At 40.5% G+C, this 14335-nt stretch overlaps 1 protein-coding gene across 3 annotated transcripts in view; it reads right to left on the bottom strand.

Moving 5' to 3' along the window:
• The window catches only part of LOC108114388 (capon-like protein), a 44222-nt gene that overhangs the window by 14829 nt on the left and 15058 nt on the right, over positions 1-14335 (bottom strand). For all 3 annotated transcript variants that reach the window (XM_017225356.1, XM_017225353.1, XM_017225354.1), the window contains exon 3: positions 604-675. In XM_017225356.1, the coding sequence (XP_017080845.1) occupies positions 604-675 (72 nt within the window). The remainder of the gene's footprint in view (positions 1-603; positions 676-14335) is intronic.

Raw genomic sequence — 14335 nt, 5'->3', positions numbered from 1 at the left:
GCCACGTAATTCCAGAATTTTCAATTAACATTTGACTGCCTGTGACGGCTTGCCTAATGGCAAAGACATGACAATAACAAGCGCCAAATTTACCACGTCTCCACATCCCCATCGACTGACTGGCTGGCTGGGGCTGGCTGACAGACAGGGCTAATACACAATAACCCATATACTGGCATACCCCCAAGTCAACTGGGCTAACACGGTTTAAGCCAGGGCACGCACGACTTCTTGGAATGGAGGGCAGAAAAAAAGAGGGGAAAGAATAAACAAGCCTCGTTACTTTTTATGCTACTAGAATGGTTTTTCTTTTTAGCCAGCTTCCTTTGCCTTTTGGCCATACATATATGTAACTGTAATCAAAGTATGTGACGCTGGCAAACAGAGAGCGAGAGAGTGTTGCCAGCTTTTCAGGGATGGTGGGACATTTCGAGGTTCGGAAATTTAAAACCGCCTTCAGCCCGGACAAAAGTTTCTTTAATTGGCAGCCGGAGATGTGAATATCCTACGCTATGGTATGTGGGCGAGGAAATCTGTTAACTTTTCAACACGCCAGGACTCAAAATTCATTTGCCTGCCACGCTGCGTATACTTGATACTTACCCTTATACGTCGCATGGCCTGAACAATTTCAGCTCGAGTGTTGGGTCGTGGCACCTCCTCCCAGCCAACAAACTGCAATGAAAAAATATAAGAGTGGTTATTCGTTATTGTTGATTGCTCAAGCAAAGGCCACAAAAGGGTTTTCAAGTTTTCCCAACAGACTTTAAATTAAACAAACTAGTTGCAGGCAAAATTTTGCCTATGAAAAATTCACCAAAATATATGGCAATATTTTCTGCAATGAAATAAAATTAGATATTGTAACCACAAGTGATTCTGTTGCCAACAGCCTCGACATAGTAAGCTGCATTTCTATTTATAGTTGGTTTTATTTTCTAAATTTAAGCGGCGATCTGCCCTTTGCCGAGTTCTTCAAGGGGAATGATCCATCATCGCTGCTAAACTCAAACACATTTTTCATTTCGCTGTCAGTCAAACTATATACATATATAAACTTAGTGGATTTGTGAAAATTTATGGCCAAATATGAATGCAAAGTGCGGCGACAGCAATTGTTTGAAAATAAAAATTGCAATTTTAATGCAACAGAATTTGTGTGTTGCTTGTATTTGTTTTACGGCGAATGCAGCTCAAGGATAACAAATGCGTAGATATGGACCTAGATTTGCGAATTTTATTACAGTGACAACAACAATTTAAATACGAAATGACATGACAACAACCACAATAAACCGAAAGCGAAAGAGACGCTGATGATGCCATCGTCGACTGACAGTGACAAAATGTGCATGAGATAGCAGTCACGCCCCCATCGCCTCCCATTCCACCACATATACACGCACATATATATGAGAATTTTCATCTTCACACACACACTTTACACTTCTCCGAACAATACAAAAAAATATATAGCAAAGAGGGTTCATTTTTCGTTTGAAAAGCCTTTCGCCTCGCCGAATATCCTTATGGAGAAAAACTTTTCAAACATTTCGGGGGGTATTTTTGGGGGGTAGTAGCTATTTATAAAACCCAGCATATGTCTATTCTCTATGATCTATGTCAAGTTATCATAAACAAATCGAATATTTTTGCGCCACATTGCGATGAATTTCTGCGAATGCTAATTTGTAGGATGATTAATGTTCTGGTTTTTGGATATAAGGGATATGGCGTGTGCCGAATCCATATTTTTCCAGACTAAGCCAAAAATAGCTCAAGTCAAATGTGGAAAATTCAGCAGAAAATAGATTTTTGCACATTAATTGGTGAAATTATTAAAAAGGAAAAGAAGAAACTGAGGTAATGGCAGCGCTAATTGATTTCCACCTACACCATAACGAATGCCATGTGCCCTAAAAGTCTGGAAGGCAGTTCATTAGTCAGAAAGGCAAATGTTTACTTCTCCAGAATACACTTATGATTATGCAGATGTTAAATATTTTTAAAATACTCGCTGGCTGAAGTATGTGTTCAACCCTCTGTCAGGACATATAAATAGATATTTGCATGCCATTACCATTCAAAAGGTTATGGAACGAAGCTTTAAATTCCCCACAAAAGCCATCCGGCAGTAAGCCCATAAAAAGCCATTTACAAAGCGGAAAGCAGACGAAGATGGAGCAGAAAGTAAGGAATAAAGAAGGGGACGGAGGAGATGGAAAAAGAAGGAAGGAAAAACGGCAGAAGCGAAACTCTCACTCTCGCCCACAAATATTTGGATTGCATTAAATTCATGCAAACACAAAGGATAAAGGATACACAGAGCGCTTATCCTCTCCAGCTAGACAAATCCCCGCGCAAATAAAATAAAGAAAACCAACTTCAGACTCGCTCTGAGCTGGCAAAACGTTTCGCTCACTCTTTTTCCCTTGCTTTTCCTATTGCTTTTACACACCAAACCATTTTTCCCCGCCCCCCCATTTCCATTCGCATCCTTTTTTTCACTTAAAAACCATTTCAGTGCGACGGCTCTATGCAAATAGCCGCTGGACTTTGTTCGTCGCTTCGTTTAAATTCATTTACTTTGATTAAAACCCTGGCCAAGAGCGGACCCTTCCATCCTGTCGGAGTAGTAAACTTTTATATATCTTTTCGCTGGGGCCTAGACGCCTTTACTCACAGCCGAGTTAATATTTTATTTTAAGCCATAACTTTACCTTTGTACACAACAAAATGTATGGATTTATTTTAAAAGTCTCCACTGCTACAAGTTTTCTACTAAGTCTATGAAGTTCTCTTTACTCGCCATAAAAAACATGCCCTAAATATTGGTATAAACTTTCATGATAATTTCTACTTTTTTCTTATTTAATATAGTATAAACACACTCCAGTTTATTGCATTGGTTTTTTGAAGAACAAATAATGAAATTGTTTTCTTTATAAACAAATAACCAATTGTTTAAGACATTTTATCTTTCTGTGTATACGTTTTAAGGCTTCAAAGGTTTATGACCCGCATTAAGTTTATTGGTAAATGTTGGAGATTCTGTTTTGATTATGAGTTTTATAAAACAACTCACGTTTTTTCTCCCACTTTCCTGGTCGTTTTTACCTTCGATTAATTGCGAGCATTGAAATCGATTTTCCCCACTTTCAGTTCTATTTTCATACATTTGTTTATTTATACTTGATCGTTCGGGCGAAAGACAAGTGAAAAGTCAAAAGCTGGCCACGTTTGTTTTCACTCCCCGTGTGACGTCAGTGCGAAGCACTCTGAATGCTCAAGGTGGCTGTCCTGAGATATTACCTGCCATTTGTCCTGGCAAAAAGCAATTAAGCTTCATTTCAAGTCATACCCTAAATCCCGACTAAGATCATCAAAAAATTGAATGTTGAATTAAAAGATTCAAAGGGGGTGCAAAAAAGTTGTGAGAGATAGGTTTTAAAATGGGTTGTAGACCACGTTTAGCCGACGGCCAACGACAAACAGATTAGAACAGCTTAGTTGGCTGGCTTAAACACGAAAAAAAGAATATGAAAAAAATGAATAAAAGAAAGCCCCTTGGCACAACATAAAAAATCTGAAAAAGGATTTGGTTTTTGGCTCGCCTTTCAGCCTTTCGCCATCGCTTCGGTTTCGGCCATGGCTAATGGCGCTTCAGGCTGGACCAGCTTTCATGTTCAGCTCCCATTGCCCCTTTTGCTCTTTTGGATTTGCCTTTCAACAATGCGAAACATTTGTTTGTACAGCTTTTTCCAGCAAACGGCGGCCCAAGCGTTGAAAACATAATTTTTCTTGGTTTATTTACAAAAAAAACGAAAATACATTTGTGTGTACACGTGACCCCTGACCCTGCCGGCGCATAACTGCCACAGTTTTTGTCGCAATGCTGCTGGGTATTACAATTTGTACTTTGCCTTGTTTTTGGATAAATCCACGGAAGGGAAATCAGATTTCGATGGGAAAGAGAACGTTCTACTTTTAATGTAATTCGTTTTGATGTACTACATATGTAAGATTATTCAAATTTTATGTTTCATTATTATTTGATTTTATATTTAATTTATAAACTGATTTTGAAGTCTTTTACTCATCGCCATAACACCAAAACGATATTTACTTTACACTTTACATTACTTCACTGTACATTTTCCCGATTTATAAAGCCTACTTTCAGGCTGCCAATGCCATTAAAAGCTTTTGGAAAGCCCATAAGTAACGCCACTGTATTGTGGGAATATTTAATGCAATGAATTATAGAATGCGAAAAGTGCAATTCAGTAACTCGTGCTATTCATCCACATTCTCCCTTTCATGTTCAACATTTGCAAATACACATGTTTAAAAGTACAAAACAATTGCATAGTTTTCAGGGCAGATAAACAAGTGAAAAAAGGGCGAAAAATGCGAGAAAATATGAAAAGTGTGGAAAAGCTCTTCATTTTTCCTCGAATCTCTACGGACAGTAGTTTAACATGTGTAAGAAATATAAAAATTAATTAGAAAAAATAGAACGAACAATTTTAAAGCGAAATGAAATGATGAAAAGACTCAACGAAAATAGATGAAGTCGTTCCGTATTTATAAGCAGTAAATTGACGCTGTTTATTGAAACATTTAATTGGCCACTTTGAGAACTCTTCAATGGAAATTCGTTTTAAAATTGTTGATTGAGAATTTGATGTCTTTTTTTGTTTATCGATGCGGCATGGGTAAAAAGCATGTGTGTATAGGAAATTTCCTGACGAACATTGTTCATTTTGAGAGCAGGCTGTTTTCTGTTTTGGTAATATCTACATACTTCCTTGTATAAAGTATAAACCTAAAAGAATATTGAATAAAATATTTACCTATCCAATTAGTAGTTAGGCAATTAAAGCGTGTAAGAAGTTTTACTCGGTAAAGTCATTTCTTACTGCCTGAGAAATATACTTGTACCGACTTAAAGAAAAGCTTGGGGAAAACATTTAAAAAAGGAAACTCAACAGGGCAAAGTTAAACGTGAAACTGCAGAAACGAAAAGGGGAAGGCAGCCCCGAGAATTTTCGCTAATAATGTTAATTCCATTGCCACCTACCCCACCTACTCCACCTTCTCCAACAACAAGCAGCCACCACCTACTTCACCAAACTCCCACGAAACCACCGCAGATAATCAGCATCTCTGTGCTGTTCTGCACTTCCTCTTGCCTTTTGTTTTGCTTTCATCTCGGGTTTTAGTTTTGTGCTGTCTCGGCCATCCTGTCTTCCTTCCTTCCTTTCCTTGCTGTTGCGCAACTTAACTTCCTTTTTGGTTTTCCCGACCAACAACCAACACCCATCACCCAACCACCCATCAGCCCTCTTTTCAGGCCATTTCATTAGCATCATCCAGCCAGGAGCCAACTTAATGAGATGGTGGGCAAAACTTTCAGCTGTCTTTCTGGTTACTCTGCTATGCATAACTTTGGGCATTTGGCTTGTGCTTAATTTAAAACAATTATTTGACGAGCTGTAAGTGGCCAAGGCCGCAGGCCAACTTAGCTCAAACCAAATCAAAGGTTGACCCAAGCCTGAAAATAACCAAAAGGAAAACGATGTACAACGGGATGCAATGAGATTTTCACCATCATCTCCAAATTGCAGTTGGCCAAAATGCAAATCGTTTGGCCAATAGCACACGCCCATCCCTATTATATCTCAAGTATGATAATTTGCTGGCCGTTAAGCGAAGGAAAATGCGCAGCTCAAATGCAAACTGCAAACAAATGAGTTTTGTCTGGTCGAATAAATCATGTCGTGGGATTTGGGGTTAGAAGTGCGCCCTCCTTTGTTCCCCGCAAATGTCTACTTTATCAGCTACTCTAAAGTAAAGTGCAAAGTCAGGCTGCCTAAGTGGCGTGAAGTGAAATGCTTTCTTTTGGCCAACACTCGCGGCAACAAGTTAAGTGCAAGTTAAATCAACATCTGAATTTCCACCTTGCTAAAAACACTGAAAAGCAGAAGCAGCTCCAGGAGGTGCAAATGAAATGAGCAAAAACGAATGCACTGGGGAAAAGCCTTCTCTGGATCCGAAGTAATAAACTTTCTGCCAATTTGGCAATGCGGACATCTATAAAATGTCTCATAAACCCTAATATTAATTATCGAAATTTTCCCATTTTCTTCATAAAATGGTAAGCCATTCTCGGACTTTCTTGAAATAAAATTTAAAACTTCAGTTAAGTTTTCTCTCTGTAGAGAGTTCTAGCCTTTTTCCTCGATTTGCCTATAAGTCTGCGTGTGTGAGCTGCCTCCAGACAGCTAATAAAAAAAAACCAAAAGACTTGCTTTCTTTGGCTCAGCATTTGCATAAGCCGGGAATCGACGCTTTGATTGGCCTCTGCCAAAGTCTGTGATTGGATATGTGGGCATTACTCACCTAATCCATCAATGCCTAGACCAGGTAATTGTCAGTTTCCGGTGAAAAACGCATACAAATTATGTTTTCTGCTTTGTAAACTTCACACTCCGAAGGCATAAGACCTAAGCTAATAATAAACGATGTGAAAGAAATGGAAAAAGCAAAGAAACCCAGGAAAAACGATAAACTATTATCTGGGGGGAGATAATAAAAAAAGTATGACTTGAGTTGCATTCTTTGTTTGTTCTTTGTTACGACTTTCGCCCCACTTCATTAACTCCCCTCGCTCAATTGTGGGGTGTCAAGTTTTATTGGCCCCATAGTTCAGTTCATTCCAGTTCATATCGGACCTATGGAAAAGTAAAAGTTTCTGTTGGCTGCTGTCCAGCGTTGACCCATATATATATCTAGATGCATATATATATTGTTGAATCCCACAGATATTTGGGTTCTTTTTAAACAAAGCGATTCGAAACGAAATGCATTATGCAAATGCAGCTGCCACACCGCAGCATGCAAGAGAGAGGAATGCATCATGATGCGAGTATTTATATTATGATGAGGCAACCATGTCGGGATATACATATCTGACCCCCATCCCGATCCCTCTGGAACTATGTGTGGGTGTTGTGGGTAAGTGAAATGTTTTGCTCGAGCATAGGGGAATACACAACCGAATATACGAGCACAGACAATGGACATGCCTTGTTCTTCACATGTAATTGCAAATCAAATGAGCTGAGATTAGACAAGCGTATCGTGTGGAGATACAAAACATCTCCATCATGATTTATAAGTATGTGCTGTGGCTTTTGGCTTTGGCTCAGTTCGGCTGGAATAACATCTCCGTAGAAGTTTCCAACTCTTCTCGAAAGTTTCCGTTCAGTTTTCGGTAAAGGAAGAGCTGGGACCACAGTGGCGGCAAAGTTTCCGAGTCAAAGGTAAAATCAATAAACAAGTTACCGTTTGGGCAGTGAACACGGTACCCCATTCCACCCCAGTGTTAGCAACAACCCTCGGACTTGGCCATAAACAATTGTGAGTACGAGTACTGAGGGCGACAAAGCGTATACAAGTGGAACAATAATAACAAAGCACAAAATCAATTGGAAGTACTTAAGCAAACAATGGACCAAAGTAATGAAAGAACAGCCCTGGCTGATTCTGTTAGCCAAAAAAAGGAAAACAATAAAGGCCTCTTCTCCATTCCTTTTTACTTTTATTTTGCAAGTGCCGTCTAATTTAGCACAAGGCGATTATTGCAATATCAGCATTAGGGCTAAAGTAGCATGGGCAACATCTGTAATTACCACTGTACCGGGGTAAAGAATAAAGTATACACAAATTTTGTCTTTAAATCGATATTTTTAAAGGTATTTCTTCAAAGTATCAAAGCTTATTAACTTATTTAATTTAAAAAAAAATAGTTAACATTTCCATCTTTAACAAGAAGTGTTTTTTTTGTCATAGATCCCCAATAAGTGTATAAGCTCTGGTAGAGAAAAATAAAGCCAAAGCGCAAAAAGAAATTAAAATAAATAAATTGCGTGCCCCACACGAACGAAGAGGCGAAATGGGCGAAGAGCACGGGGCGTATGAGTAATGCGTCACAGCAACTAAACGAGCGGAAGCGTTTAATTAGCAGCTTTAATAATTCAATCAGCGTTATGCGGTCCCTCTCTTAATCCCCCCGCTGCTGTGCGTGTATGCTGACCGCTAATTTTTATACAGCAATTTAACCATGTTATTATTATTATTATTTGTGTTTCTTCTCTTCTCCGCTGGTTGATTTTTTTATTCGGCGGGTGTAAATTTCACAAACAAGTGCTAAACAGACTTAAACGCTTGGCGCCTTCCAATTATTCGCATCTCCATTTCCATGGATTTACTCTGTGACTGCGGGTCACACATTTTTATTGAACGACCACCTTATTATTGATGGGGGGATGTGGGTGGGTGGGCGTTTGTTGGTTGGGGTTTTGTATGGTTGGTTGCTTAGTTGGGGACTTGCGGCTGCCTTTGAAATAAATCGTGTGGCTTTTTGGGGGTGGCTTTCTAGCCATTTGGGGCTGTTTAGCTGTTGGTTTCTGTTTTGCCACCTGCTGGGGTTGCCAGGGCTTGAGCACTCTGGCCACTCTGGGGTTAATGAACTTCGGCTAATTAGGTTAGCAGTTAACTCAACCAAAAATACTACTTATAAAATGCAAATTAGTCAGTACATTATTGGTTTTTATGTCTTCTCACACCTAAGCCAGTGAAATCGCTTTGGTCCTGTTGCTGTCGTTTCTTAAAGCGTCAGAATTGCAAATACCCGTCGCACGTATAAGGCAAAAATTGCATCGCAATAAATTTTGCTATGACCACGGCAATGGCAATGGCCAGCTGGATGACCAGCAGCCGGAGGAACGGCGCCGAGAGTGTTTGCCGCGACTTGCTTAATGAAAAAGTAGCCAGGGCAGCCAGCAAAAACGGGCAAAGGCAAGGCAAGGCCTGGACAATTGCCATTGATGTTCGAGAACAGACAAACATATAGCTAGATAGAGAGCTACACTTAAAGAAACAAAGGCAAGGTAATAAAAATAGACTCTTGAATCTGAAAATGGCACTAAATATGAATGATTCACATATGTATCATCAAACCCAATATATTCGAAATCAATATTAAATGTCTTGCCTAAAGGAAACATCATCGAATTTTCCTCCTGTGTTGGCAAATACAGTCTGGAAAGCCAAACAAGACAGACAGTCAGAAATAGCTAGACGAAGTCGCAGTTGGAGGCTGTGTAAAAAACCATCAAAGCCAGCGCCAAATGTTGGCTTAAGCCAGCCAACATGGCCATGTCCAATGTGCGTGCATCTTGGCTTTTTCTACCTGCAACTGACTGACTCTCCTTGCCCACTCCATGCCCCACTCCTAAGCCATTCAATCCATGGCCAAATCGACGCTGCAGCTGAGCTTTGATTTGATGACCGTGTGTCCCATGTTCGCTTTCTGTTTCTCCACCATCCCCCATTTTCATTTCCATCTCCATTTCCATCGAGCATTTCACTTTGTGTCGCCTGCGATCGAGTGAAATCCAGAAACTTGGCCTCCCGTGTCTGGGCAATCGGTGGATCAGCCTAAATGATTGCATCCGCCGTGTGAGAGAAGAATCTGCTATGAAGTAATTTCATGCCATTTCAGATAGCTAAACCAAACTGGACCGCAATTATAATCAATTCTAGACTGGGATTACACAAAGAAAAACACTGCGGCTATTGCCTATTACAGTTTAGTGTCCAGTTCCATAAAAAAGTATGACCCAATGTACAAGCATAAACGTTTTTGTTCTAGTGTTTCCTCGTCAAAGCAAGCCTGGATTGTAGTGTAAAACTAATTTCAGCAATGATGCCGAAATGATAGCAAACAAAACACACACACAGCACCGATTCGGATCCAGTTTCGTTATTGTTCCGAGTCAGAAGCGTCAATTGCCTAACTAGAACAAAAGCATCTGTGGTGCATCAGGCACAGAAGCTCTCGTGCAGTCGCCTTTCCCATTAGCAGAGCAAATATAATTACTAAGGCTAACTGGGGCAACAAAAATGCTAGGAAAAGCCCGGAAAAGCCAGGCCGGGTCCAAGTCGAGCCAGCCGGAGCGCATAAATGCATGTTAAAGTCAATTTATGCAGGCCAGACAATGCAGCTTTGGATCCTCTTGGCATCCACTTTTGTGCCAGGTACAGATTGCCCACAAACACGTCGTTGGCTAACACATACACATACACACAAACACATACCATCGTCTACAAATGGCATTCCCAAGGGGCCAGGACACGTGCTTGTTAGCGTAATATGAACACCCTATATTTCGTCCCGTTTCCGTACCTCCGCCAACAGATTGCCCGTTTGAATATGTTAAGTGGCAGACGGGATGATGACAATGCGTATGAGCGATATATGCATTCCAACAGCTCACAATGGAATGCAATTTGCCATATCCCAACCTGGCAATTAATTTTGGCTTTGGGCCCCTCTGCTGCAACGAAAGAAAGTCGGCGGAGCGAACCGAAAAATCTATGACAAATGGCCCAAACTTGGATACATATATATATATATATCCACTCCCAGAAAGACAGAAGTTGCAAGACGAATGTGCAGCTTTTTCTCAAATTTGACAGCTGCCGACATGTGAAGGCAAGTCTGGAGGCACTGTTCAATTTTCCATCAAACATTGGGCTCAATGGTGTGAAGAAAAGCGTTTTTCAGCGGGAAAGTTTGGGAACGAAACAACATTTTCCACTTCATTTGCCAGTCCCTCGAACTTTAATTTAACTAATACAAAAATGTAGACAAAAATCAATATGCCTAACGTGTGGCCGCCGGCGGAAATGTTTCAAGTCATAAAAAAAACTATTAAAATGAATAATATTTTACTTCTTTTTTTTTGGGGACAATGCCTAATGACACGCAACATAGGAGTTATGAAGCCAGGTTGAAAAAGGGTGTGGTCGAAAAAGAACTGGAAAACATTGGACAAAGTTGGGTGAACAACCCAAAGTAAAAACGAAGGAAAATGTAGCCGCGATATCTGCCTCCCTGTAGCGATCTGTTAATGATACTTTCCCGGTGAAAATCGCGAGAAAAATGGCAAAGAAACGAACTCGAAACGAGGACACGCACATTATATAGCAATTTGTGAGCTCTAGGAAAACACAAAAACAAAAACACAAGTAAACTTCGCCCGACTTTCGCGACTGAAAGGCAAAAAGTTAAAAGCAATTTGGATTTTGGATTGGGGGCCAGTTTCTAGCCACCTCACGCAACTTGAATTCCCCCATAAGGACATTGCAACAATTGCTTTTCATCCAGTTGTTCGTGAGAAAAGCCAATGTCAAGGTGTACGGAACGATTTTCTATTAATACCTGTCGACGCGCTATTTATTTTCGATTTAGTTTCCGAATGCTGGCATTGTGCATTTCGATTGCCGTCTCGATTGTTTACTACTCATTAATAATTTATAAGACATGCCTCGACGGAATGTGCAATGATTCACCATCGCAATGGCTAACACTTTTGCTGCTCCCTCAAAGTTCCTCGCTAATTCGATTGTTCTGTAATATGAACTAAATTGTTTGAAAGCTCAACGAATGTTCTCTCAATTTTTTAATTAAATTTTTGTCAACCTTTGGTCGGGCCAGCCTTGCCAACTGCAAACATTTCGAAATGTCTGTCCCTTCTTTTTAATTGACAAAATTGATTAAAATGTTGCTTAACATTTTGCACCAAAACTGACATTTATCTTAATTGCTGGGGGGGAAATGTCGTTGGGAAAATAGAAAAAGCCCAAAAACGAGGACCAATGAAATGGGACACAGTTCCGAAAGATGGAGCTCTTAATTAGATAATGGTTGTCAGGGCAGTTTGTAAATTGAATTTGCTGGAGATAAATGGAACAGAGATGTCTGAGTGGAAAAATTGCATTTACGCCTGCCGATAGTGGAGTACATGGAGTGTGTAAATGAAATTGATGTTCCAAATATGTGATATAAACTCAATTTATTCAGCTTAAATGCAAAAGTTTAATACTCTTGTTTCCATTTTTGTTCTGTTTTCATTTTGATGAACTGGCCCACCCGGAATACGTAATCTCTTTCCCAACATTTTCATGGCATTTCGAACATTACGCATACGCACCATTGACCATTGGGTTTCAGTGGCCAACGCTTTATTTTTATCATCACGAAATTCAAAGATTTTTGTGGCAATGCCAACAAAAAAATATGATTTAGTTCTGTATTTATTTATGTTCCTCGGCTGCCATTGAGCGACTGCTGACACGCCATCCACGCCCATTCGATATGTAGGTGTCATTTGTTTATAATGTTCCTTGACTGCGTGTATATAAATATATATATTTATCTCTTAAATATTTCATTTGCCGCACATTAAAGCTTTGTTAAGAATTTATGAGCTGGGCTGGCCGGGCAATATGTGTGGCAACTACTTCCGCTGGATGTCAAGCATGTGGCAGACAAATGTTCCTCTCGACCAATAGTCTTTTGCCCCATTGGGCTCCACTGCATTGCACTTGACACGTTTCCAAGGAGCATTCTTAAGGACTTTGGACACTTTCCAAGGAAACGACGGAAAGAACGGAAAAAAAAAACAAAATCGGTTGCGATAAACTGTGCTAAGAGAACCCAGAGAGATTGTCGAGAGTGTGACTGGCATTTTTATAGGCTGCAGTTGAATTATCGACACATTTTCTATTTCACTTTCTGGCCAAGGAGTCTTGGCCGCCGCTATTGACTTTTCCAATGCCGATTGCCAGTCGCCGCAACCGCACTCATTTAACTAATCAAAAGTAATTTTAATCAAAGGAAAACCTTCGCCGCAGGCTACGCAGGGCACAGATAACGGAGGCCAGGCGGAGCGAAAGCAATTAAAGCCACGTGCAAAGTTTGCCAAAGGTTCCCGGAAAACTTATTCTAGGCTCCAAGGTGGGTGACTTCAAGAAGGATTGCTGTTCCATTTTTTTCTTTTTTTTGCTTTTTGTTTTACGTATTTGTCTTGGCAAAGATCAGAGGGAAAAGTCCTGGCCTTTGCTAAAGTGGCCTGGGGACTTGAATTGGCAATCCTTGGGATTGGAATGGTGTGGGGATGTTGGGTTAAGCAAACTTAATTAATAAAGGAAGACGCAGCTGAAAGGCAGCTGATTGAAGGCGGCACAGGAAGAAAAAGTAACTTCAAATAACCATGTTTGTCCTTAAATAGAAAGCAAACTATCGATAAGTTAGCATAAACAACATTTATAGAGCAAAATACTAAAAATAAACTAATTGATATAGAAAAAGGTATTAAACTTTTCTCTCAGTGCACCTCAATCTTGTGTGTGTGTGTTAGACTCTGTCCTGTGTCGTGCAATGAATCGAAACTCATTAAAAACTTTCGCTGTGGTTTCATTAAAGCCAGCAGCTGCCACGCCCCCGCACGCACTCACGCCCACTTTGCTGGCTCATTGTCTCCTATTAATATGTCAAGGTCTGGGCAAAAACGCACACATTGTGCCGACAAATAAATTTGAATAATTAAAAGGCCCACAAAGGAAAACACACAAGCAAGTAGGTGTGTAAGGGAAGCTGAAATAGATGCGGAACAGATGTCCTTTTATTTTTCGGCAAATGCCAGGACAAGCTGTTGGCTCTTTCTCCTGAGAAACATGGCAGTTGGGGATGGGATTCCTTGATTATTTAGAAAGGGGAGAAGGATGAAAGGAGAAAGCCATTCGTCGCACAGACAAATAAAACAGAGATAATCGGGGCCGGCAAAGTGCACCACCCACGCACAATAGACCAAAGCGACAGCTTTACAAACTAATAACAAAAGCCCAGCCGGCTGACAAACGCACTCGACTGGCCGAGGGCAAAAAGAGCTGGCCAAGATCCCAGCTGCCAGATACCCCAGTTACCCGTAGCCCCAGAGAGACCCAGATCCCCAGATGCCCAGGAAAAGTACTCCATAGCCCCAGGGCTTTCGGTTAGCTCATTAAAAATGAGAGCCACTGTTTTCGTATGCCAACAAGTGCCAAAGTCACAATTTTAATTTACCCTAGACAAGGACGAAGGGAAATCCCCGACTGTTTGTCATGGTCAGGAGTGAGTTAGTAATGCTGCTTCTACTGCTGCTGCTGTCCTATGTTTCTCTGTGTTTGCATAATCTCACTCAAGTGCCATACTCATCCATCCAAGCAGCTTCTTGCCGGGGACACCCACATTACCAGCCAATTATGAGGCGGCTTACGGCCTCAGAAAGTTCCCAACTTTAAGCGACAGCTGACAAAATGTATTTTAATTAAAATTCAAAGAAAAAACCGAGTCCCCGAAGTTCTGGCAAAACGCGAATTTAATTGAGCGCGTCCAGGACAAGACAGGAAACATTTCCTTCACGCCCTATAAACTCGCAAA

The sequence above is a fragment of the Drosophila eugracilis genome, unplaced genomic scaffold, assembly GCF_018153835.1.
Source record: "Drosophila eugracilis isolate 14026-0451.02 unplaced genomic scaffold, ASM1815383v1 contig_2154, whole genome shotgun sequence".
NCBI classification, from domain to species: Eukaryota; Metazoa; Arthropoda; class Insecta; order Diptera; family Drosophilidae; genus Drosophila; species Drosophila eugracilis.
The sequence above is the reverse complement of the archived record's forward strand: the minus strand, read 5'-3'. Positions and strand labels throughout refer to the sequence as shown.